This window comes from Marmota marmota, unplaced genomic scaffold (genome assembly GCF_001458135.2).
Source record: "Marmota marmota marmota unplaced genomic scaffold, marMar, whole genome shotgun sequence".
In the NCBI taxonomy this organism is placed as follows: domain Eukaryota; kingdom Metazoa; phylum Chordata; class Mammalia; order Rodentia; family Sciuridae; genus Marmota; species Marmota marmota.
In genome coordinates this window covers 301,248-325,257 of record NW_026006114.1, presented here as the reverse complement: position 1 = coordinate 325,257, position 24,010 = coordinate 301,248, and the positions used below count along the sequence as shown (strand labels likewise).

The 24,010-nt window shown below is 46.7% G+C and overlaps 1 protein-coding gene across 3 annotated transcripts; it reads right to left on the bottom strand.

Annotated features, from left to right (window-relative positions):
• Positions 1 to 4,927: 4,927 nt before the first annotated feature.
• Positions 4,928 to 22,578, bottom strand: LOC125614710 (GRB2-associated-binding protein 2-like). Of its 3 annotated transcripts, XR_007345276.1 has the most exons (5): positions 21,803 to 22,578; positions 18,483 to 18,577; positions 17,326 to 17,590; positions 5,700 to 5,814; positions 4,928 to 4,989 (listed from the first exon to the last, which is right to left on the bottom strand). XR_007345276.1 is itself a non-coding variant. In XM_048797616.1 (4 exons), the coding sequence occupies exons 1-4, from the start codon at positions 21,939 to 21,941 to the stop codon at positions 16,168 to 16,170; spliced, it is 609 nt and encodes a 202-aa protein (XP_048653573.1). In that variant the 5' UTR covers positions 21,942 to 22,578; the 3' UTR covers positions 12,565 to 16,167. The 3 variants fall into 3 exon arrangements, 2 of the variants coding, with proteins under 2 accessions (XP_048653572.1, XP_048653573.1); XM_048797616.1 differs by lacking the exons at positions 4,928 to 4,989; positions 5,700 to 5,814 and adding an exon at positions 12,565 to 16,277; XM_048797615.1 differs by lacking the exons at positions 4,928 to 4,989; positions 21,803 to 22,578 and having other exon boundaries at positions 5,574 to 5,814; positions 18,483 to 21,777.
• Positions 22,579 to 24,010: the final 1,432 nt, after the last annotated feature.

Here is a 24,010-nt window from a genome sequence, read left to right as displayed (position 1 = left end):
CAATGACTTCATACTACTCATAATAAACTGAGATTTCTTCTGCCAACCTCTCTCTACCTCCTACTTACAACTCACCTGCCAGCATATTCCAGCCACAATGGCCTAAAATTATTTCCTGCAATATGCCAAATTCCAATTTTCAGGGTCTATGTATGGCACCAGGGTTTATATGAGGAAATAATTTTCTAACTACCAACAAAATGAACTCTACAGAACCTCACTTTAAGAAAAAACTGTCACAAAGTCTGGTGTGGTGGGACACAACTGTAATTCCAACTGCTAGTGTAGCTGAGGCAGGAGAATTAAAATTTCAAGCCAAACCATAGCAACTCAGGAAGACCCTGTCACAAAATTTTTAAAAATTATGAGAGATGTACCTCAGTGCTTACCTAGCATACACAAGGCTCTGGGTTCAATCCTCAGAACCTCAAAAATAAAGTAATATAACAGGGCTGGGGCTGAAGCTCAGCAGTAGCAACCTTGCCTGGCATATGTGAGGCACTGGGTTCAGTTCTCAGCACTGTATATAAATAAATAAAATAAAGGTCTATCAACAACTAAAAAAAAGAATTAAAAAATAATATAATGGGGTATGAATCCAGGAGTTTCAATGTCAGCAAGAAGCTTTACATAACAAAAAGGAAAAGATTTCAAATGCTTTTTACAGGAGCTTTTCAGTTATGCCTTAGGAGAGAGGCATCAAGCTTGCACATTTAGCACAGTGGTCCATGTCTATAGACAGCCCCAGGAGGGTCACTGGGGTGCAGGATTTGGAGAGTAACCTGGGCAACATAGAATTACTCCCTTTCATTGAAACGAAAACAAAAACAAACCAAAAAGTACAAAAGACAACCTGAATCAAATGTTAAGGAGGCCAGGAACAGTGGTGCATGCATATAATCCTTGGAGCTCCTGAGGTTGCGGCAGAAGGATAACAACCTTAAATCCAGCCTCAGCAAATTACCAAGGCCCTACACAACTTAGAAAAACCTGTCTCTAAATAAAATTTTTTAAAAAAATGGGCTGAGGATGCGGTTCAGTGGTGGAGTGCCCCTGGTTCAATGCCCAGTACCAAAAACAACAAAAACAACAACAAAGATTATGCTAGATATTCCCTAAAGTCACAGGTCCTATGTCTTATACAACAAAAATTTCTAACATCATTGGGAAATGAATCACAAACCACAATTCTATATGCATTTAAAACACATCATGGGTTGCTATGTTTGGAGCCCTGAGTTCAATCCCCAACACTGCAAAATAAAAGGAAAAAAAAAATTAAAAAACACGTCATGGTCCCTCTAATTCTTTAAGAATCAAAGGTGGGGTGAAGTAGAATCTAAAGAGGCAAAATACAAGATTTCTATCTCCAAACGAACTAAAGCCTTTGCTTAAGGAAAGATTGAAATTAGGTAAAATTATAACCAGTGTCCAAGAGATTAGGATGTCTGTGTTTCTATCTTTTCTCAGGAAAAATATTCAGTGCAAATGTTGACACTGAGGCCTGATATTTGTATATGCTCAACAGAAATGTGCAAATTAATCATCCAACCTTCCCATATAAGTACCCACCAATCATCCCTCCAAAAATCCACTCTAATCCCCACTTGCCCAGTTCCAGCAATAGTAACCTTTAAGAAAGAATCCCAAACTCACATGGTGTTCTGGTGCTGCCTCAGGGGAGTGACAAAGAGCATGCAGTTGGGGTGGACCCTACTGGCATTGGGTGAGCACTCCATGGCTTTGCATAGCTATGGTCCAGAAAAAAAAAACAGGTCCTCTGGAGGAGGAAGGGCATCTGCCTGAAGCCTGGCAAGTGTGACATGTCATTTGTACTCATTCATAACACTGTACACCTTGTTGTCATAGAGTGGCATGGGAGTCAACATGACCATCTCCACATCTATTGGGACATCTCATTCACTGTAAACAGGTGAGGAAATGGGACAAGCCCCACACATACTGCATACAACACCATGGCTAATAATCATCTAGTTACCAATAAATGTCTTTTATATTGCATAAGTACCTTATCACCACAAAAAAAATTATCCTAATTCATCTTTCTCATATTTCTCTCTAGATCTCTGCCCTTTCTGTGGTACATGCTGAAGGAAATAAAATCATTTAAAATGATATTAAAAAGTGACCAACAGCTTTGTTAAGAAAGACAAATAATACTGGTCACAGTGGTCCATGCCTGTAATCCCAGCAGCTCGGGAGGCTAAGGCAGGATAATCACAATTTCATAGCCAACCTCAGCAAAAGTGAAAAACTAAGCAACTCAATGAGACTGTGTCTCTAAATAAAATACAAAATGAAGCTAGGGATGTGGCTTAGTAATTGCATGCTCCTGAATTCAATCCCTGGTTACCAAAAAAAAGAAACAAAAAGACTCAATAGTGGGTGTGAAGTGGAATCTAAAGAGGAAAAACACAAGATCTCTAGCTCCCAAAAAAACTAAATCCTATGCTTAAGGAAAGATTAAAATTAGATAAAATAAAAACCAGTCTCCAAAATACTATAATTAAGGGCATCATTTGATCATCAGAGTAGTACATATCAACAAATCTCAAAATGTAAGAAATAAGACAGCCTTAAAGTTCAAAACAATTGCCAACAGGTTTATTTAAGCCAATGTAATTGTATCTCCTATCAAATAATAATATCATGAAAGCTGCTTGCTATATAATACAGATTGGCTGAAAATATTAGACTAAGAAGGTTTTAGATTAACCTATGGGTGGAAGTTCTGTCACATTGGGAAAGCAATGTCTTGGGAATTTGCTCCTAACATTTATGTATGAGGTCAGCAAATGCAAAATGACTGTTGTTGTAACTGTCAAGCAAACCACAGCACTACACCAAAGTGACACAGGTCTAACCCTGTATGGCAATTATTTATTAATATATTCATTTATTTATATATAGTACTGGGTATTCAACCCAGGGACCCTTACCATTGAGCTACAATCCAGCCCTTTTTATGTTGAGGCAGGTTCTCCCTAAATTGTGGAGGTTGGCCTTGAAATTGCTACCTCCCAAATTGCTGGGATTACAGGCATGTGAAATCATACATGGCCTGTGTGGCAATCTTTTTTTTTTTTTTTTTCTGTTACCAGGCATTGAACCCAGCAGGTACTTAACCTCTGAGCAATATCTCCAGTCCATTTTTTATGCTTTCTTTAAGGTCTTGCTATGTCGCGGAGGCTGGCTTTAGACTCACAATCCTCCTTCCTCAGCATCAAGAGCCACTGGGATTACAGGCACATGCTAACATGTCCTGCTGTATGTGGCAATCTTTTAAAATCAAGATCTCAGCATTTATTTTCATCAATTTAATCCTTTTCAATTTCTTTTTCCCTACATAAGGCTTATTTAAGTAAACACCCTTGTCTATTTTCCTTTACATGTCTTGCTTTTCTAACTTTTCTTAGGAGAAGTCTTCAATGCAAATGTCCACATTTAGGCCTGATATTTGTATGTGCTCATCACAGTTGCCAAATTAACATTCAACCTTCCCACACAGCACCCTTCCAGTCATCCCCATGAAAGTACTTACTTCCCAGTTCTAGAAGTAGTAGCCTTTAGGAAAGAAACCCAAACTCACATGGTATCCTGGTGCTGCTTCAGGGGAGTAACAAAGGTCATGCAGGTGGGGTGGGCACTACTGGCATCTGGTTTGGCATTCCATGGCTTGGCATAGCTGTGGTCCAGAAAAACTGGGTCCCACTCTCTGAAATCTGGAAGAGCACTGAGGTGCCCATGGGACAAGCTGAATTCTAGAAGTTCCTCTGCCCACCCCTGTGGGTCCTCTCAGTAAAGCAGCAGTAACTCAAGGCATGGATATCTGCATCCCAGTCACCTGCAGCAAAAAGTTTCCGTTCAAGTCAATTGGAATATTCTAAATTTCTCCAAACATAGACTATCTAATGGGAGTCAACATGACCTGCTACAGATCCTACTGCCCATATATTGTACAGAACATCTTTGCCCATGCAGGGAGTGCTCCTGACATCCCAGAACCACCAGCAAAAGAGTGATGGTGCCAGGACATCCTCCATACTCCATCTCCACAGAAAACTGGAGCACTGACTGCCTCCATGGTTCACCAAGACTTGCCCTGGACTGACACTGAACTTACTGGGCCAGCACCACACTTTCTATGTGGGCAGGAAGGAGTCTGGCCATCAACAGGTATCACAAACATGAGTTCCACAGAAGCCAATAGTCTCTTGTTTCCATTCTGTAAAGCAAACACGGACACCTCTATAGCAAGCCAGCCACGTGGGCCACCACCAGGAAGTTAACCACAGCCTGGGTTCCCTCTCCTCCTCCTGACCATGGTATACCCCACAACCATTTTGCAGTGACTGCGGGATACTCTGAAATCTTGGAAAGACAACAAGGCCTGCTCCCCCGAGGCAGTGTGGACCCAGTGTTGCCAGGGAGCCCTTTCTCCAGGCCGAATGGAGCCCCCAGCAAACCGTCCCCGACTCAGGCACCCTTGGGGTTCCTGCCACCAAACCTGGAGAGGGTCCCTCCTGGAGGCAAGGCTTGTGATCCCTGTGGAAGGCTGTGGCCGAGGCTCCTGAGTGCAAGTGGCTTGGCCAAGTTTGCTGTGGGTTCACGATGAGGAGGAGCCACCTGGATCGGCCTTGCGTCATTGTGGCCCCAGCCACCAGTCCCAGACCCCGTATGCAAGTCCTGCCTTGAGCGAGGCCATGACTATGGATCCTTCCCCAGGTCCAGCCTGCAGCTCACCCATAGTCAGGCAGCTAGCCCTTCTGAGCTGGGTTCTAGTGCGCTTGCGCGGTACTGCCTCCATCCCCTGGCAAGGAGGCACCATGCAAAACGCCAAAGGATCAAGGCACCAGACAGGAGGGAGAGTAAGCCGCAAAGTCCGGCGTGGACTCACCTCCAGGGACTTGGTTCAAAAGAGCAAAGTCAGGAACGCAAGCTAGTTTCTGAAGCAGAAATTTCCACGACCTACATGTTTAGCAAGGAAGAGGAGCACACAGAATGAGGCCAACCAGACAGCCCCCAATAACTGCCTTCTTCTCTTCAGGTGCTCCCTTTGCCTAAGTAAGCCCCACAGACCCAGAGCAGGGGTGGGAAGGCGTGCACCAAACCCTCCTCCAGAGCAGCCTCCTTGGATTTACTCTTTAGGAATATGCATGTTAACTCATTATCTCCTATACAGGATTGAAAACTCAGGACTAATGGGATTTATTAATGAGCCAGGGGTGAAGTGGTATGAGTTTGGCCCTAGGCTCATCCCCAGCAGAGCCAAAAATGTTAAAAATATTTTACTAGTTAAGGAATTTCTCGTAACAGAAGAAACAACCACAAAAAACTAAGAAATTAATTTAAAAATAAATAAATTAATTGTAATATAAGTTATGAACCAAAAAATAAATAAATATTCTAATAAATAAACTCTATTAAAAATAATTGCCAAGAACTGGATGAGGTTTATTAGTAGAGCACTTGTCTGACACACCAAAGGTCCTGGGTTAGATACCTAGCACCACAAAATAAATAAATAGCAAAACAAAAGTGTTTATGCAGTTTTTCTGAGTTTTATTGGTCCTTCCAGGAAGTATAGAGGGAAGTCAGTACCAGGGCTTTTTCCTGAGGAGTATAAGGAATAAAGGGAAGGTAGTTGGAGGACTTTGAGGGTGTGAGTGGAATCTCACCTCCAACATTCAACTCCCAAACACTAGGTAGGATCCCAGCAGGCAAGGCTTCAGCTTTCTCTTATCTCTAAATGAACAAATGCTGAGAGTACAACCCAGGTCATGAAGTCGTCACCTGTCAAGAACACAAACAGAAAACTAATCAACAAATATATGAGAAAATGTTAATCATATCTAGCAATTACAGAAATGCAAATCAAAACTACTCTAAGCTATAATTTCACTCCAGTCAGACTGGCAGTTATTATAAAGACAAACAACAATAAGTGTTGGTGAGGATGTGGGGGAAAAGGCACACTCATACACTGCTGGTGGGACTGGAAATTGGTGCAGGCAATATGGAAAGCAGTATGGAGAATTCTTGGAAACCTGGGAATGGAACCACCATTTAAATCAGCTGTCCCTCTCCTCGGACTATACCCAAAGGACTACAAAACAGCATACTAGAGAGACCCAGCCACATCAATGTTTATAGCAGCACAATTCACAATAGATAAACTGTGGAACCAAACTATATGCCCTTCAGTAGATGAATGGATAAAAAAAATGTGGCATATATACACAATGAACTTTTACTCAACAATAAAAGAGAATAAAATCATGACATTTGCAGGTAAATGGATGGCATTGGAAAGGTAATTCTAAGTGAAGTTACCAATCCCCCCCCCTCAAAAAAAAGCCAAATGTTTTCTCTGATATAAGGAGTCTGATTCATACTGGGGTATGGAGGGGGCACATGGGAGGAATAGACGAAATCTAGATAGGGCATAAGGGTGGGGGATAGGGAGGAGACAGTGGTTAGAAAGGATGGTGGAATGTGATGAACATCATTATCCAAAGTACATGTATGAAGACATGAATTCATGTGAATATACTTTGTATACAACCAGAGATATGAAAAAAATGTGCTCTGTATGTGTAATATGAATTGTAAAGCATTCCACTGTCATGTATAAAGAAAAAAGAAAAAAAAAGAATGCAAATAGATTTCAGTATGGCATTACCATGCAGAGACACCCTGCCCCTAAGAGTTACCACTGAGCTGTTGGAGAGCTGTCTAGAAAGGGAAGTCGCTGAAGCAGAGTGCTGAAAGACCAGTCAAGCCATCTCAGAGAGAGGATTGTAAGCCTTGAGAGGGCCAAGACAGAAGGGACAAATGATCATTTTCTTTAGCCCACACATTTCTTTCTTAAGTATTAATATTGTATTCAATTGCAACTTTTTTTGGTACTGGGTTTTTATCCGAGAGACCCTCTACCACTGAGGTTCATCAAAGCAGGACCTCACTAAGTTGCCCAGGCTGACCATGAACATCAGTCTTCCTGCCTCCACCTCCTGACTCACTGTTTACAAACACATCACCGTACCTTGCTCAGTTACAAACTTTTCCTATTGGCCATGTTTTCAGTCAGTAGCTGGACATGGGGGGACAATGTGATAAAAGGGGGAAATGACTGCACCCTGTGAGCTCCAGCCTCCACGTCCTACCTGGACTGCTCCTACAGACAACGAAGACATCTTGGGCATAACTATGAAAATGGTAGCCTGTCAGAAGTTGATGGTGCCCAGTGCCAACATGCTTGGGTCCCTGTCCTCAAGGCGTCAGCACTTTCTGGTGAGGAACCTCCAGGTTGAAAGTCCCTGTGACCTGCCTGACATCTCTGCTGTGCTCCCCAGCCATCCCCTCCTGTTCACAAGACCCAGGTGAGATCCAGCTTCAGGTCCTGAGATCCTCATTGCAGCCTCTGCTCCTCCAGGGGCCTTTCTGGAGAATTTCCACATGTGGATGGGGCTGGATAAGGTCTGGTGAAGCAGGTCCTAGTAGATGCTGGGAGGCAGAAGAAAAGGACCTCTCCTTCCAAGTCCTTGGATTGTTGGCTAAACAAGTGAGGCTCCTACAGTTCAAATCAAACTGTGCAAGAGAGTGTAACCAGGGTGTGAGGGGCCCAGGGGAATGCCTGCAGATGCCATCTGAATTCCAGAAGCCCATCCCATGCATTTCCAACTTTCCTCTGATCCATAGCCTGCAGCTGAACATTGTTGCTACAGGTCAGTCTGCTTCCCAGCATGCCACCTGCCCAGGAGGCCCAGCCAGCCTTGATTTCTCCTCTTCCTGCATCCAGTCAATGGCCCAATCCTAGCTCTTCCTATCACTAACTGCCCCACTTCTCCCTTATCAGGCCCATTCCCTGCCTAGTGCCACCATCGTCACTTCCCTTGACCACACTGACAGACAGCCTCCTCCTGAACTCCCAGACACAGCTCTCTGCTCGCCATTCTCTTTGCATTTTGAACCCAGAACTTATACATTCTAGGAAAGTACTCAACCACTGAGCTGAACCCCTAACCCTCCCCGTCTATTTTTTAGTTAATATCGTCTTTCAAAACGGTCTGACCATCAAGTCATACACCTGCTTTAAAAAATCCCAGTATCTTGGGACAAAACCTTGAGCCTTACAATGGTAGCCATGGAGTCTTCATCTATCCACAGTTCCTAGAATGCTGTTTATTAGAACAACGTAAAGAAAACCCCCATAGAAGAAGGGGAGCCTGAGCTCCCAGCGTCTCCCACGTCCTGTCCTCTATGGGTTCAGGTGATGGTGTGTGAAGGGGAAAACTCATGGGCAACAAAGTCAGGTCATAGGGAAGGTAACCATTGCAGGCCATCAGCATCACATTCAGATGAAAATGGGAAATAACCCTTTCTTTATGAGGCAGGCTGAGTGGGGCAGGTCTGGCAAGTGGGCCAGTCAAGAGGTGGGCATTTCCTGCAGTCAACCAGTATGCTTGCTTCTTATCTAGAGTGTTTTCCAGTACTTCTCCTGCAAGCATTTACTGATCACCTACTGAGGGCTGGGCACTGTGTTTGGGACTGGGAATACAGAATACCATGATTTGGAGCCCTGCATTTGAGGAGCAGGTGGTCCAGAAGGGAGTGGGCATAGTGCTTGAACCCAAAATCAGTTACATCAGGGAAAACGAGGGCTGGCAGGTCTGGGAGAACTATTAACGGAGACATGAAAATGCAGGTCCAGGCCCTGTCCCTGATGGACCCCCAATTTGCAGCATCATGTCTGATCAACAGAAGGTTCTTTGTAAATACTTGTTAAATTAATTGGTGAATAGATGAAAAAACAAAGGCAAAAAGACAATAGATGATGGGAAATGTGACTGAGTAATGAGGCTGAAGCAGCAGAGAGAACTCAAACAAGGCTCCATAAACCTTGAAGGAAGAGTCTACCAGGGGAAGATGGACAAAATGGAGAAAGATGAGTCAGGAGAAAGGAAGGAATTGTGTGTTCAAAGGCCTGAAAGCAAGAAGTGCCTTCATCTGTTTGTGGAACTTTAAATATGTGGATGACTGGTGGGGAGTCTGCCCCTTCATTCACGTGTGCTTAGTGGTTTTGATCTAGTCAATTCAGACCACTTCTAATTAATGGGTGCCATCAAGATCTAGCCATATATGCCATTTCCCTCTATGATCAGTATCAATGGGACAATGCTTCCAGTTATACAAAACAAAATATTCACATAGAGACTTTGACATAATTTAAGGAGCCATAGTTTCTATTGCTATATTGAACAATATCAATTCCATATATCTGAGTTCCAAAGTAAATGACAAAACTCTAAGTACCATGGGCAATATAAGGAATACAAGATATGGCCTCTTAACTGAAAACAAAATGATGAGATAAATAAATGCTAAGCCCTTACCATCTGAGCTATACCATGTCCTTTTAAATGTAATCATAGGTTTCCTACTCATTCTGATAAATAAGGGGCCTTGGTCTCAGAGGGATTTAATATTCACTAAAAGTTACTCAGTGAATGCAGAACAGCATCTCCCCAGACTTTCTTGTTGAGAATTGAGACACAGAAGTTGTTCTAGCCTGTTTTATATGCTGTAGGAAATGTTGGCATGCTGTCCCAGCTATGTTGCTTCCATGGGTCCCTCCCTGGGGAAAGGGTGCCCACCTCACAGAGGATGGCCAGGGCTCCAGTAGAGGCCCACACACCGAGGATCACCTTAAAAATTCCTTTTAAGGCACATCTCTGAAGCCCCCACCTCACATTTGTGCCATGAGGGGCAGGGACAGATCTGTACCTCCCCTGCCTGCCTAAGGCCTCCACGACAGTGGAGACAAGGTTGACTAGGGACCCTTGGGAAGGCATCAACTCACTGAAAGGTAGCAACCACAAGCCATGATGAGGTATATACCAGGGTACATGGTCTAAGGCCACAGTGCTTCTAGCCATCCTGGACACCAGGGCCTGGTGGGAAGGTGCAGCCTTGGTGGTAGTTTGTCATAGGACTACTGAATCTGACCCCCTCTTGGCCCAGCATCATGCACATTCCTCTTCTTCCCTGCACATGTGACACTAAGTGGCTCCTGGGCCACCTCTGACCCATACCTGTCCTTCTCATTCCCCTGCAGGGTCCTTCTTATTCCGATGCCACTCTATCCACAAGTATTTGTGGCACAACACAATCTCAAGCAGGGAGCAGACACAGCATCCAGGCCACAATCCTTGGCCACCTCTACCCTGGCCACTGCCTCCCTCTCTGAAAGGATCTGTGCCAATATTGATCTCAGCAGCCTCATCAGGCATCCAGAGACCAAGTGAAGTGGTCTCTGCTGACTTATACCTGAGCTGTTCCATCCAGCCTCTCTCCAAGAAGGACTCTAATGTGAGGTCTCCACTGGGTTGCTCCAAACTGGGGGTAACAGCCAACCTCAGAAGAGACCTTGATCTTTCATCTGGACAGAGGTGTTCCATTAGGAGGGTCTGAGGGAGGCTGTGGAGACAGTCCCAGCCCTGATCATCTTTTTCCAGGAAAGAAGAATGGAGACTGATCTCTTCTTTAGTTAGTGAGGTGACCTCTGAATCCTGAAAGTGAAATCTTCCCCCTCAGAGTGTTCACTTCTGTCCTGGTTAACTTGAAGGAGCTCAATAGTTGGCATCTTTGCACCCATTGGTGATGGAAGTGAAATTGAGTCATGTGAAGAAATATGCAGGCAAGACTTTTCTTTGGGCTTCCATTTTGTAAGGGAGACAGCTCCCACTGGAAGACCTCAGGTTGCCTCACTGGATGAAATTCAGGGGATATTTTTTTCCCCTGTGGGTGGGTTGTTATTTGGCTAGAGGTGTTCTCACCTCAGGTGTTTTTCTCTGAGTGCATGCAGTGCATCTGGCCTCAATGATGCAATATTGACACTGGTGGGGTGGCACACACCAAGCTCTTAGGGTCTGCTGACAGCCATGATCCAAGGCCCAGAGTGCACTGGCCCTTGGCCCCTATGATGGTTACTGTCTAGAATGCATGTTTGGGCTTTTCCCCTGCCACACATGTCCTGGAATATATGTTTGTGTTCAGAAGTAGAGAGGGTGGAGACCGGCCAGCAGGTAGTCCTTCCCTTCCAGATCATTTTGAATGACTCCTTTGTGGTGTAAACAGTGTAATGTGGCCCAAACCCTTAGAGAAAGGAGGGCTGTGAGTTGCTCCTACATGGGGTTTCCTTCCTCCAAGGAGGTTACAGTGGTGGGGTGGGGTGCCTCTGGGGTACTCTTCCTATGTCTACTGGAGTTTCATGGGTGGAACCAGCAATGTGGAGGATAAGAGAAAGTAGCTGATCTGGTCTCATGACATTCCTTTATCTCCCCCACCAGGCAGGGGAGGGAAGGTGTGGACAGGTGCCTCATAGAGGGGAAAAGCAAGGCCAATTATATATATATATATGCAACATGGTGAATGCCTCATAGAGGGAAGGAGGAGGGTGGATGTCTCATACAGAGGTGGAGGATAGTGAATGTATCCTAGGGGTTAAGAGGCATGAATATTTCATAAAGTGCAATAGCTGGGGTATGCCTTATAGTGGATGAACAGGGGGGGATTGACTCATTGAGGGAAGGAGGAGGGTGGATGTCTCATACAGAGGTGGAGGTCAGTGAATGCATCCTAGGGGTGAGGAGAGCAGTGAATGCTTCATAAAGTGAAGTAGCAGGGGTATGCCTCATAGTAGATGATCAGGGGCAATGACTCATAGAGGGGAGGAGCATGGCCAATGACAGAGAGGTGGAGGCTGGCTAAAGCCTCATCATGAGCAGGAGCATGGCCAAGACACACTGAAGTGAGGGACATGGTGAATGCCTCACAGTGGAGAGAAGCACAGTGGAGCCTTTCACCCTGCCTGCTACAGGGCTTGAGGTGCCACTGTCTGTACCAGCTCAGTTGAGACAGGGGTCCTTGCTTTACTACAGAGAGGTCTGTGAGGAAGCTCCTGGCTCAGCTGGCCATGGGGGTGGCCTGGTTACTGGCAGATGCTGATCTCACTGTGACTAACACTGATCCAGCCCCTCATAACTGGGGAGGAGACTCATGTTCTCAGTCAGGAATAGGACTAGGCACTAGGCAGCTGTTGGTTGAGCATATGGTGGGTCTTTCACCATCTGTGCAGTGTGACAGTATCACAGGCTCTGTGTCACACCTATGCTGGTGACTTATGACACACAGCACCAAGGTGAAAGGCCTGTGCACTGATGTACTCTGTGAATAGAAGTGAGGCCTGTCTACGGCCAGGATGAGAGGACCTGGAAGGCTGAGCTCAATGGCAGTGGGACAGAATCAAAATGGATGCTGGTCTCAGGACAAGACATACCAACTGCACACAGTGCAGGCTTCCATGCCAGGTGGAGACTTTCATATCCTGAGTAGACTGGGCTTCCCAGAACACCTGCTGCCAACACCACCTTCTTTCCTTCTCTGTGAGAAGCTGGAGAGGTGGAGAGTGATGGGGACCTCCACTAGGGTGGAAGGCTCAAGACAGAGGCTTGCTACAAAGGAGGCTTCCTGTGGCTATGGATCCTGCACCTCACACCTCCCCTGAGCACCACCTCATCCCTGAGGCTGGAGAGGAACTCTGAATGGCCCTGGAGCAGCCCTGAACACACACATCTGGTCATCCCCTCTGGTAGGGCAGAGCAGAGGAAAACAGTGAGAGAGGGAGTAACAGTGTGCCATGAGGGGCTACCTGCTTCTGATGAGGAAGTGGCTGCGTTTTGGCCCCAATGTCTTCATCTCTGGAGGTGTCAGAGGACTCCCTTCTGCATCTGTGAGACATGAGCTGGCAGAAACTGGTACAGTTCTATTAATATCAGAGAATCAGATTCTGAAATAGTGGACTTATTGTTGCTCCCAGCCAAGAGCGCCTGACTTCTATCAGAGTGAAATTGGGGCATCCTGCAATCTGGCCTTCCTGAAATCATCTGGGAGAGGACTCTGAGGTGACACCATGTCAAAACTAGGGGCCACATATGGCACCATCACTACCAGGATTGCCCACAATGGGGCACATTGGTGTGGACTCCATTCCCAGCCCCTTCATAAAAGTTAGGTAGCCCTCTCTGAGTGGCATTTCTACTTGTATTTAATATCCTGCATGTTCCTGGCCAATGCCACATTACCCCAAAAACAGGACCTACTTGAGCCTGTTCAGGACCTAAAACAAGTTCCTTAACCTCTTTAAATATTGGAAACAGGCAGATATTCATAGCAATTTGGGGGTAGGGGCAGCTGTGGAGGATGGAGGACATCAGTATCTGGACATATCTGCAGACTGGTCAGAACTCAATGTGAAAACTCAAGATTCCCTCAGATGCCTCAGAGGGCAACTGACCTTAGATGACCCTGAACGCAGGGGAGGTGATCAAGTCCAGTGTGTCATCTGGAATGTTGGGCTCAGCAGAGGTTAGATATGCTGAGTAAAACTAGTCTGTGCCCTGGGGACAAGCCCAAGTACCTGACCAAAGCTCTGCCTCTCTGGTCCCACTGAATTGTGATGCTGGCTGCAGTTGCCCTGCCATGGCCTCAGCTTAAAAGGGACATGTGGTTGTCAGCTGCTCCTCCATTTCTGGGATCCTGTCCTTTGCCATCTATCTTCTTTTTTAACTGATACATCCATTGGCACCTTGCTTGTCTTCACAAAGAACTGGGATGAAAGGTCCACGCTGACCTGGTCTGCTGGACCTTCCTTCCCAGCCAGAGGGCCAACTCATCCTGATCTGGGAATGGAGGCTGAGGGAAGAGGACTGAGGCCAAGCAGGGACATGGGTATGAAGCCTGGCCCAGAGTCCAGAACCATGTTGTAAATATACAGGGTGATGGGCACCTCAGGAAATGAAATAAACAGACTCTTCAGCTTTTTCAGTGACACAGACTTTACTTCTACATGCTGAAGAGCACACAGGAATCAACACTGAAAACAATCAGCAGGGCAAGAACTTTACTTCCCCGACATGCAAAATGGAACACAGTAATCAACACTGAAAATAAGCACTCTGAGCAGGCAGTCTGCTTGGCTCTTTATCCAATACAAAAAGTACTTGGCTGCTACCCACTGGTTGGGGTGACCACATGATCCTTGGTATGAACAGTTACCAAGGAGGTGAAGGCTGAGGAGGTATAGATTTAGAAAGGCAGCCTTGTAGGGAAATGACAGTCAGAAGTGAGGGGGCAAACATGGAGTTTACGTGGTTTGACAGAGAAGACTGACAGGCTTCTTCTTTCACAATATTCATGTCTGGAGGATGAGGGCTGAGGTAGTAGTTTGGACAAAACCTTTCACTAGGGTAGTAGAAATATAGCTTTGGTGATAGAAGTCTCAACTCTCTTGAGTGGTCAAAGAAACCCTGGGACACAGGTGTCCTGGGTGAGCCAGGAAGCGCCTGGGTCAGTCCTCACATCCTAGGCAAGGACTCAAATCCCTGAAGTTGAGGCTGAGGGGGCAGGAGGTGGGTGTAGGGCAAACAAACAATTTGGAGGAGTGGTGTGGGACTGTGTCATGGCTTGCTTCCCTTGGCAGGGGCAGGGTACTGACACTTGGCTGCTCACTCCTGCATGGAGCGCTGCAGGACCTGTGTCTCTTCATTGTACAATTCAACATAGGAAACCTCATCAGAGGAAACAGATGATGTGGATGGCTAATAAAAGAGAGGCAGAGTTACCAGTTAGACAGGAAGAGGACAAGCAGGGTAGTTCCAGATGAAGGCGAAAGAAGGTGGACCTGCCTGCCTCAGGAGCCCTCTTCCTCTGAGCGTGTGCATCAGCCTGACTTCCAAGCAACACTGTCCCTATCTTGGAGGTGACAGGCTCTGTGAGCCTCCTGAGGTCCCAGTTTAAGGAACCCAGTCCACCCCCTTGCTGTATGGATGATTCTTTCGAGGGGAGGCGGTTCATGGTGGCTCCATGGCTGTGGAAATCAGCCCAGAGCCATGTCTAAACCACTCATCTCCAGGGAGGAGGACTGGCGTCTGGGCCCAAGGGCTTTATGTGTACTCCCTGGAGAGTTCTCAATTCTGCAAGACAGAACACCATATTGTCTAGACTGGCGGGCTCTTCTGTAGGATGCTATGCTTAAAACTCTGCCCCACTGTGAACACACCTCAGAGCATAACTCAGAGCAGTAGGCAGGACCCTTGGGCTCCAACTGTCCCTGACTCCATAACCCTAAGCTAGTTGGGCTTCTGAATTCATGTGTGAGGCTGTGTGGAGAGAGAGAGACCTGGTGGGTGCAGTTGGCAAGGCTGAAAGTTAAGGGAGGGGGGCCAAGGGATGCATTCCCTGAAGCCTGATCCAACACCCCTAACCCCAGGCACCTTTTGGCAGGTACTTGGGCAGCTTGACTGGAAGTCCAGAGCCGTATATTCAATACTGACAGTGGTCTTCTCAGGGGCTTATCTACGGGTGCAACAGAGAGTAGGAGCTGCTCCCCCTAGGCTATCTGCTATCAAAAGGAGGAAAAGCAGCCATTGAACACTGCAAACACTGCTGTTGCCCCTACTCCTCAGGACATGGATAGCCTGGTTCAGAGAGGTACAGTGACCTGCCCATTGTGAAACACCTGTGTAGCCATGGTCCCAGGAAGTCAGCAGGTTGTCAGTGGGCACTGTGCATAGGATGTCTGTGGCTGCTCTAAATCAGCTCCCCGGACCCTCCCACCAGTGGCGTGAACACATCTGCAGATAGCTGGTCTTCCTCCAAACATGGATATTCACATGGCCCTGGGCAACTAGAGCAGCCAGGATCCCTCCTCCACCCCTTTAAAATGTCTAGTATTCTCATGGGGTCCCCTGAAATGATGCAGGTTGACCCTGTGTTCTATGACCAGATGCTGTGAAGCTGTGCCCTGTCAGAAAGGTCATCAGGGAGGACTCCTTGCACTGACTGAGCTTAGTACAGATGGAGGAAGGCACCCTCGGGCCTCCCTGCCTCTAGCACCACCATGTGAAGGCAATGATCTTGCCATCTGCACCCATAAAGATTCTTAGAGACTTCCCGGGAAGAGTGTCTTCTCCACAGCTAATGATGGTGTCCTGTGATCAGGAAGGACTTGAAGCCAGAGGTGGGGACCCTGGGCTAAGGCAAGTGAGAAGAGCCACAGGGAGCTGGGAGTAGGTCCTGGGTAGCTCACAGCAAGGACGAGTATTCCCTCTCTGTCTTTTGGGTGTAGGCTGTTGGTCCTCGGTGCAGGGACATGGCACAGTTCCTGAGAGGAGCTGGAGACCTCAGTGCAGCTGCTGTGGAAGGACAAATAGTCTCAACTGCATGCACTGATATCCAGCTGGCATGAGCTCTATTCCAACCCAGATTAAAATCTGATCTGAGACACAACTATCCCCTTCACATACCAGGGTACCCAGCCTCAGGAGGTATTTTGGCCAACAGCAGCAGTGGCTCATGTCCAGACCTCTGGAACCTTAGGTCAGTGATAGCCCAACCATCTCACTCCTCCACCAACCCTCCAAACATGGATGCTCACATGGCCCTGGGTGACTGAGAGGAAGGCTGGCTGGGGATGCTGGCTTTGCTGGAACAGGAGCAGGAAATCAGTGATCAGTAACAGCAACAGCACACAAGGGCAGACATACAGCATGTTCATGCAGGCCTTCATGGGCCCTCCAGTTTCACATAGGGAAACTGAGACACAGTCTCACATTGTTTTTGAGGCTCCTGAATATGTTTAATATGTTTTTCCTACTTTATTTATGGTGCCCACATGTGCAGGCTCCAAAATGGGACATGTGGTTCAACCACAGGTTTTCCTTCCCAGGTTTATGATGGTATAAAATAAACAAAGAGGCTGCATCTGAAGTGTAGTTGGTCACTGGAACCACTCCCCACCCTCCTGGGCAGGCTGGGTAGGCCACTGTGGAAAGAAGTGGCTCCACAGGCCCTGCAACTTGAGTTCCACACACTGGGACTGAGTTGCTGTTGGTCTGATCCAGTGCTCTTTCTGCTGGTGCTATTGCTCCTGTTCCTCCCCTGGACACCTATCAGTGGTCTTTGGCCTACAGAGCCAGGCATTGCAGACCTGAGACTTGGAGCCCATCCTCCTGGCCCATTCAGGGGCCAGATCTGACTGCAGTGTCCCAGTTCCTGCACTAGGGGCTCTCCTTCCACAAACCTAGGGGAAGGCATGTTATCTATTTCACAGATAAGAAACACGACTGAGGTTCAGTGATTTACCCAATGTCCAAACCCCAAGTTCAGCATGCATCTGATACCTAATAAAGCAACAGAGCCTGGGTATTGTCCAGAGATAGAACAGGGAAAGAGTGGACTTACCTTGCCAGCCTGGCTTGAGGCTGCGGTTGACCACAGGTGGCTGGATATGACTTCCTCTGACCTGGCCTTTGTGTAAAGAAAGGGCTTCAGGTGGGCAGTTATGAGAGCCAAACTGAAGATTCCTTGGGTTCCTTCGGTTATGTACATTTTGGGAATTCCCACCTGCTCCCTCCATGTCCTGAAGGGTTGAGAAAACTGTGCTCATGGGAAGGTAGTCATCTTCAGAACTGGCCTTATTCAGATGGCTCACATCCACTCCTGCTGGCTACAGAGAGGACAATGAAGAAACAGCCATCATTGACCAGAAGAAACAAGAAGAAAGTGAAAATTTCTATTCAAGTCAATATAGCCATCACTGGTTTGGCCAGACTTGTGGACTGTGGAGCCAGCAGAGTCCAGGCAGGAAGACAAGTGGGATTGGGAAGAGGAGAAGTGTGTAGGTCTCTTCCAGCTTTCCTGGATCCAGCATCTGGGGTAAGTTTGGTGTAAAATACTCCTGGTGGCTGGGTCCATTCACCCCAGAGGTTTAATGGGCATTGACAGCCCTGGCTGCAGACTGCATGGGCTGTATGTGCTTCCAGCCTCACCACACCAGGCTAGCTTCCCATAGCTGATCAGGAGAAGTATCGTGTGCAGGCCTGTCCCTGGAAGGTGGGCCTGGAGCCATGGTGCATGCCCAGAAACTTTCAGAACGGGTCACAAGCTGCAGTGGAGGTTAATAGCTCAGCTTCCTGCTCAACCCTGGCCCTACAACCAGGCATTTCACAGTACTCAGTGCACCAATATGCTTGCTGTCACCTTGGTAGCCATCTGAGCTGTCCATACCATCTGGGGTCTTCCACTTGATCTGTGTTCTCTTCCACGTGACTCAGCCCCTGCTGCACCATTCCTATTCTAGGTGAGATGCTGTGGATGAGGCTGTTGCATGGAAGACCACCACCCAGGTTTCCCCACTCTGCCCACCAGCTGAGTCAAGGTGCCAGTGCCTCAGTCCTTCCAGACTAGGGATTCTGCACTGACCAAGATCCTGAACTGAGGTACAAACCCAGGAAAGATGCTTTGAGGGAGTTGCCAGCAGAGGGGATGTACTGATAGATCATGGATTGTGACCTTACACCTGTCCAAACAGTCTGCAGAGCCAGTCAAAACCCACTCACCTGGTGAAAGCTGGCTCCAAGGCTCCTGGATTCAGCAGAGGTTCCCGCTCTCTCTGTTCCCCATGGGGAGTGGTTGCAGGCCTCAGGGAAGGAAGCTGTGACAGAGGAAATCAGACCCACATGGCCACAGATGGTTCTGCATGGACATTCTCCATGCCCTCCAGTCACTCTGGGTCTTACTAATCCTCCAGAGGACACAAGTCCTGATCCTCCAGCACATTTTTCACTTCTGACACATTGTGCCCAAGCACAGAGAGTTTGGGAGTCCCTCCTAGACACAGGGATTGCTCCATGTGGCATCTACAGAGACCCTTTGACTTCTGTCTTCTCTCATTCATTTCCCCCTTCACCCTACCATCCTGCTTACCCAGCCTGACCAGCACAGTGGGCAACGTCAGGTTGAAGCCTGTGCAGCCACCACAAGCCACACTGAAAACATGGGCACAGGTTTATATATGTGTGTTTTATCTTCCCAGCTGGAAGTGAGTTCTGGGGGGCAGGAACTTGTTTTCAAAAATCTCTGCCTCAGTTCCAGGACAGGGGCAGGAGCACAGAGCTCCAAACCAGATGCCAGGACCCTGGGTCTGAGTCATCTCTGCTTCTGAGGATGTTGAGTATGTCTCCTAACCTCATGCCTCACATGACGGGGAGATTAAGCTCTGTCCTGACTAACTCCCCTAAGCAGCAGGATGGAAGAGAGAAGGCTGTGCAGTTTCTGGGGTGAAGTGCCAATGGGAGGGCCCAAGATCAAGCAGATGAGAATCCCAGAGAGTTGGAATGCACTCAGGAAAATCCAGTGGCAGTGGAAGGAAGGACCTCAAAGGAAAATTCAGACTTAACCACAGAGAGGCAAGTGTCTCAGAAATTAGACCACAGGATGTCTCCTGCTATGTTTGTGACATGGCTTCCTCATGCCTGTCCCTGCTGGACCCCAGGGACAGCAAAACACTCTCCAAAAAAAAACAAAAACAAAAAAAAAAAAACCCAGAAACCAATCCCACATGTGATACATAATTTTCATATTTGTCTCATATGTGTGACATGGGATTGAAAGATGCAGGGTCACCCTCTACAGAACCATCTTTCAGGAATTGCAACTCTAGATCTCCAAAGTGTCCATGTTGCACCCATGAAGCATTTTTGAGTGAGAGAAGAGAGCATTTTGATCCCATTTACAGAAGGAAAGAATAAGAACCTTTGTCAGACTTGCTGACATCATCTGCGAAGTGATGTGGATTTGGGCAGGTTCTCCATACAACACTGAACCACACTGGGTTAGTGAGGAGTTAGCCAGGGTCATGTAGGACCTGGAGGAAGGGGTCAGGAGAGCTTATAGTCCAAAGGGCTATTGCACCCAGGACTGGATCTGGCAGAGGTCACTGTCAAAGAGGCAATACATCACAATAAAAAATCAGACCTGGCTGAGACAGACACCTACTTTCACCCAGCTCTGTGACCTTGGGTCAATCCTGGGTAGCTCTAAAGGCTGTTAGTTATAACCTGTTAGTTGGATTTATACTATGCTCTGATTTCAGGGAGAAGCTCAAGGTAGAGCTTCTGTCACATCCTTCTGTGTCCATGGAGGGCTGGTGTGAATGCAGGCTTCTCCTCACCTATGACAGGGTTGGATCCTGAGAAAAATGCATGGGAAGGCTCTCAACAGGCCCATACAGGGAAGGGGGTTGCCTCAAGGGAGTTGAAGGCAATGAAAGTGGAGTGCCTTTGCAAACCTAGCCAATGTCAATAGAAAGATTTTCAGCTCTGCAAAGGTTCAGAGTTAGTCAGTGTGGAAGTACTGTTTCCTTACTAGAAAACCAGAAACTCATGACAGAGCCATTAATGCAACAGGCTTTTCTATGAACAGTGGTCAGATCCTGGTTCCTTGCTCCTTCACAGCTCCAACTCAGCTGGGAACCCTGACTGGTGAATAAGGAAGATGGTTTTGTAATCACTGTGCACATTTTAAGAAAGCTGCTAACTTGAAACACACTAAACTCCTCTGAGAAGGAGGACAAGTCAGCTGTTTTCTTCAGAAAGACCTCAGAGTTCTGAAGTTCTCACAGCCCAATAATGTCCTACATGTAGTAACAGAACCTGCAGACAGCTAATAGAACATCCTCTCATGAACAGGAAGCCAAAAACCCAAGAGAACACACTCCAAAGAAAACAACAATACTGACTAACTACTCAATCATTCCACTACCAATCTTCCTGATCATGTAAAACCTCAGCTCACTCAGCATTTGGTGTCCAAGCCAGTGTCTCTGCCCTGGCAATGAACTCACCATTACTGTCTGGCTTGATGCCTGTCCCCACACCAAGCTGAACCCACATCAACTGACCCTGAAGTCAGCTGACCAGCTCTGCAGCAGCATCAGATACAACAGGGTGGAAGACATGAATGGAGAACCAAGTAGCTTCCCACCACAGAGATCACACAGGAATTTAAAACTGACTGAGAACAGCTGAGCTACACTTCATGAAGTGTGAGAGGAAATGGGCCTGTGATGCTTCCCCAAGGAAGAGGAGAATAAGAGCTCCACAGCAACACTTCACCCCGAGCCTACCTGGCCAACCACTTTCTAGGGCCTGGGCTACTATGAAAACACAATTCCCTCTCTCACAGGACATCAGGACTGCAGCAGTAAGGACTGGCATAATTCAAAGCTTCTGGGCTTGTGTGACAGCTCGGGGCACAGTCCACACAGCTAGTCCCAAGTCCAGGGAACCTGAGCCTGGTTGGTCGTTCGTAACCCAAGGAACTTCTTTAAAAAATGATTAATATTTCACATGCTATATAAGCCATCATTTCGAAATGTAAAATTTTGTTGCTTTTAGTATATCCATACAGCTGTACAAATGTCATCACTAATTCCAGATAGGCGGACCACTCAAAAAAAAAAAAAAAACTGTCATCAAAACCCAAATGTAAATTTTCACTCTTTCTCACCTGGCTTCTCCTAGGTGGATGTGGATGAGCCCTGTATTCCTCACCAACAATAATCACAGAGGACAGAGGGCCAAGCCTAACTGCAGGGGCTATATAGGGGAGGTCCTAGGAGGTATCTCCTGAGGATGGCATGTTGAGCAGAGGGAGTGACAAGGTGCCACATTGGCAGATGGAGGTGGGGGTCAAGATGCCAGAGGTTACATCATAGAACACATTTTGCTTCATCATGCCCCATATTTCTTGTTTTCCCATTTCAGTAAAGTGAGGGACAGGGGTCCACCTAACATCTGGTCTCAGCTGACAACTGCTCTACCTACAAAGGGAACCTCAGGGCCTTCTCAGCCTCCAGAGAAGGCTGGAGTGTCTGTACCTTTGCTCTCCACCTCCTGCCAGAAGCCACAGGCCTGGCAAATGCTCTGCACCCACTTATGCATGTCCTCTTTTGTCTCTGCCACCAGGTAAAATGTGTGATCCCTGGTCTGGACAATGAACATGAAGCCACCTGGCATCCACTTCTTGTGAAGATCATGTTTGAATGCAGCTGCTCACAGAGGACTGGTGTGGATCATCACAGGCTGATTATCCACAGGGCTTCTTAGACTGGTCATGCCTGTAGTATTCTAGGACACCTGGGTCACCATCTTCCTGGCTGTTCCTCAGGATGAACCAGCATTTCTTTCAGGCCTGAATCAAAGCAGAAATGTGTAAAAAGAGGTATGAAATTCACTCATTATTTCAAAGGATTTTCTCCTTTTTTTTTTTTTTTTTTTTGAGATGAGGTCTCCCTAAGTTGCCTGGGGTTTGTGATCCTCCTGCCTTCTGAATTGCTGGGATTCCAGGCATGGTCACCACCCACCATGCCAGGTGCTTCAATGTTTCTCCTGGGTCACTAAGTTAAGGCTAGTGAGTTTGGAACCTCCATGGTGAGCATGGCACCAAATCTCTCCTAATTTAGGAAAAAAAAAAAAACACAAGGTGACATGATGGAATAGCCTTCACCTATGGCCCAGTTTTTCTATTCATCTTCACAGCATAACCACACAATTTTCTACTCTACCACTCCTTTGAATGATAATGACTTTTCATCACAAAGGTGAATACCAAAGGAAACTCACAAACATTTTTCAGGTTCAAAAAAATAAGAGCTCTCACAATTCCCCATCGGTTGGCAATACCCTTCAGAATGAAGAGGTAAGGGAGACATTTTTCAGTGAGGGCAAATAGAGAACTTGCCACCAGCAAACCTGCCCCATGAAAGGGTCAGAAAAAGTCTCTGTCCAGGAAGCACTGATGAGAGGAGGGACTAGAGAATATCAGCAGGAAGAAAGCACCCAGCAAAGAGAAGTGTATGTTGCCATAACAGGCACTCCTCTCCTCAAGTCTCAGTAATCTGATTTGACAATTAAGGCAAAAGCCAAAGCACCATGTGATATAGGAAAAAACTTAGGACCAGGAAACATGGAGCAAGAAAATCCCTATCACAATCCCATTAAGACATTTTAGACAAAAACAACATTACTGCCAAATTTGTATTGATAAGGCACAACAATGACAACAGCTGAAATAGCTTGAAAATCAGATTAAGCTGGATGAGTTGATCCATCAGACTTATAGACTCATCCCATGACCACAACTGTGATGAATGACAGACGGAGAGAACAGAGTCAACAGATTGGAAAAGAGCACCAGGAGACGCAGAGAAATGTGCCAGATGACTTTGCACAAAGCCAAGAGAGCAATTCAGTGAAATAAGGGCAGTGTGGTCTGCAATAGTACAGGGACAGCAGGTATCATCCATTGGCAAAAAGGAAATAAGCTAAGTCACAAACCTTATACAAATATTAAAGTAGACTACGGACCTGAAAGCAAACACAACAGTATAAGATGCACAGGGTGTTAGTCAGGTCCTTGTCACTGTGACCTGATGAGGGCAACTCTGAGGAGCAAGGGTTTATTTTGACTCATGGTGTTAGAGTGTAGTCAGCCAACTCCACTACAGAAACCTCCTGGTGAATGGGCATGAAAGAGGAAACGTGCTCAGTGCTTGGCCACCAGAAAGCAGGCAAAGAGAGATAGACAGACAGTAAGGGACCTTACAGTTGTCCAGGCCACACCCTGGAACCCACATCCTCTAGGCAAACCCCATGTGATTCTCATTTTCAACACCTCCAAGTACATCCACTCAAGTCATTAATTTATGTTTTAATGTTAGTGCTGGAGGTGGAAACCAAGACCTCACACATGCTGTGCAGGTGCTCTACCATGAGCTTTAACCCAGCCTGCTCCATTCAAAATATTAATCTATTAGAAGGGTTAACCCACTGATGAGGTCAGGGCCCTTGAAATCCAGACTGTTCAGCTCTGAACACTGCAGCACTGTCACCTGAGCTTTGGGAAACATTCTAGATCCAAACTATGACATTTATGAAAACAAAACAAAACTAAATGGGAAAATCTTTGAATCCTAGTATTAAGCAAAGCATTCCCAGATTAGACAATAAAGTGCAATACACAAAAGGAAAGATGAATAAATTGGTTAACTTCTGCTCAGTGAAAGCCCTGGTTCAGTGGATGAAAA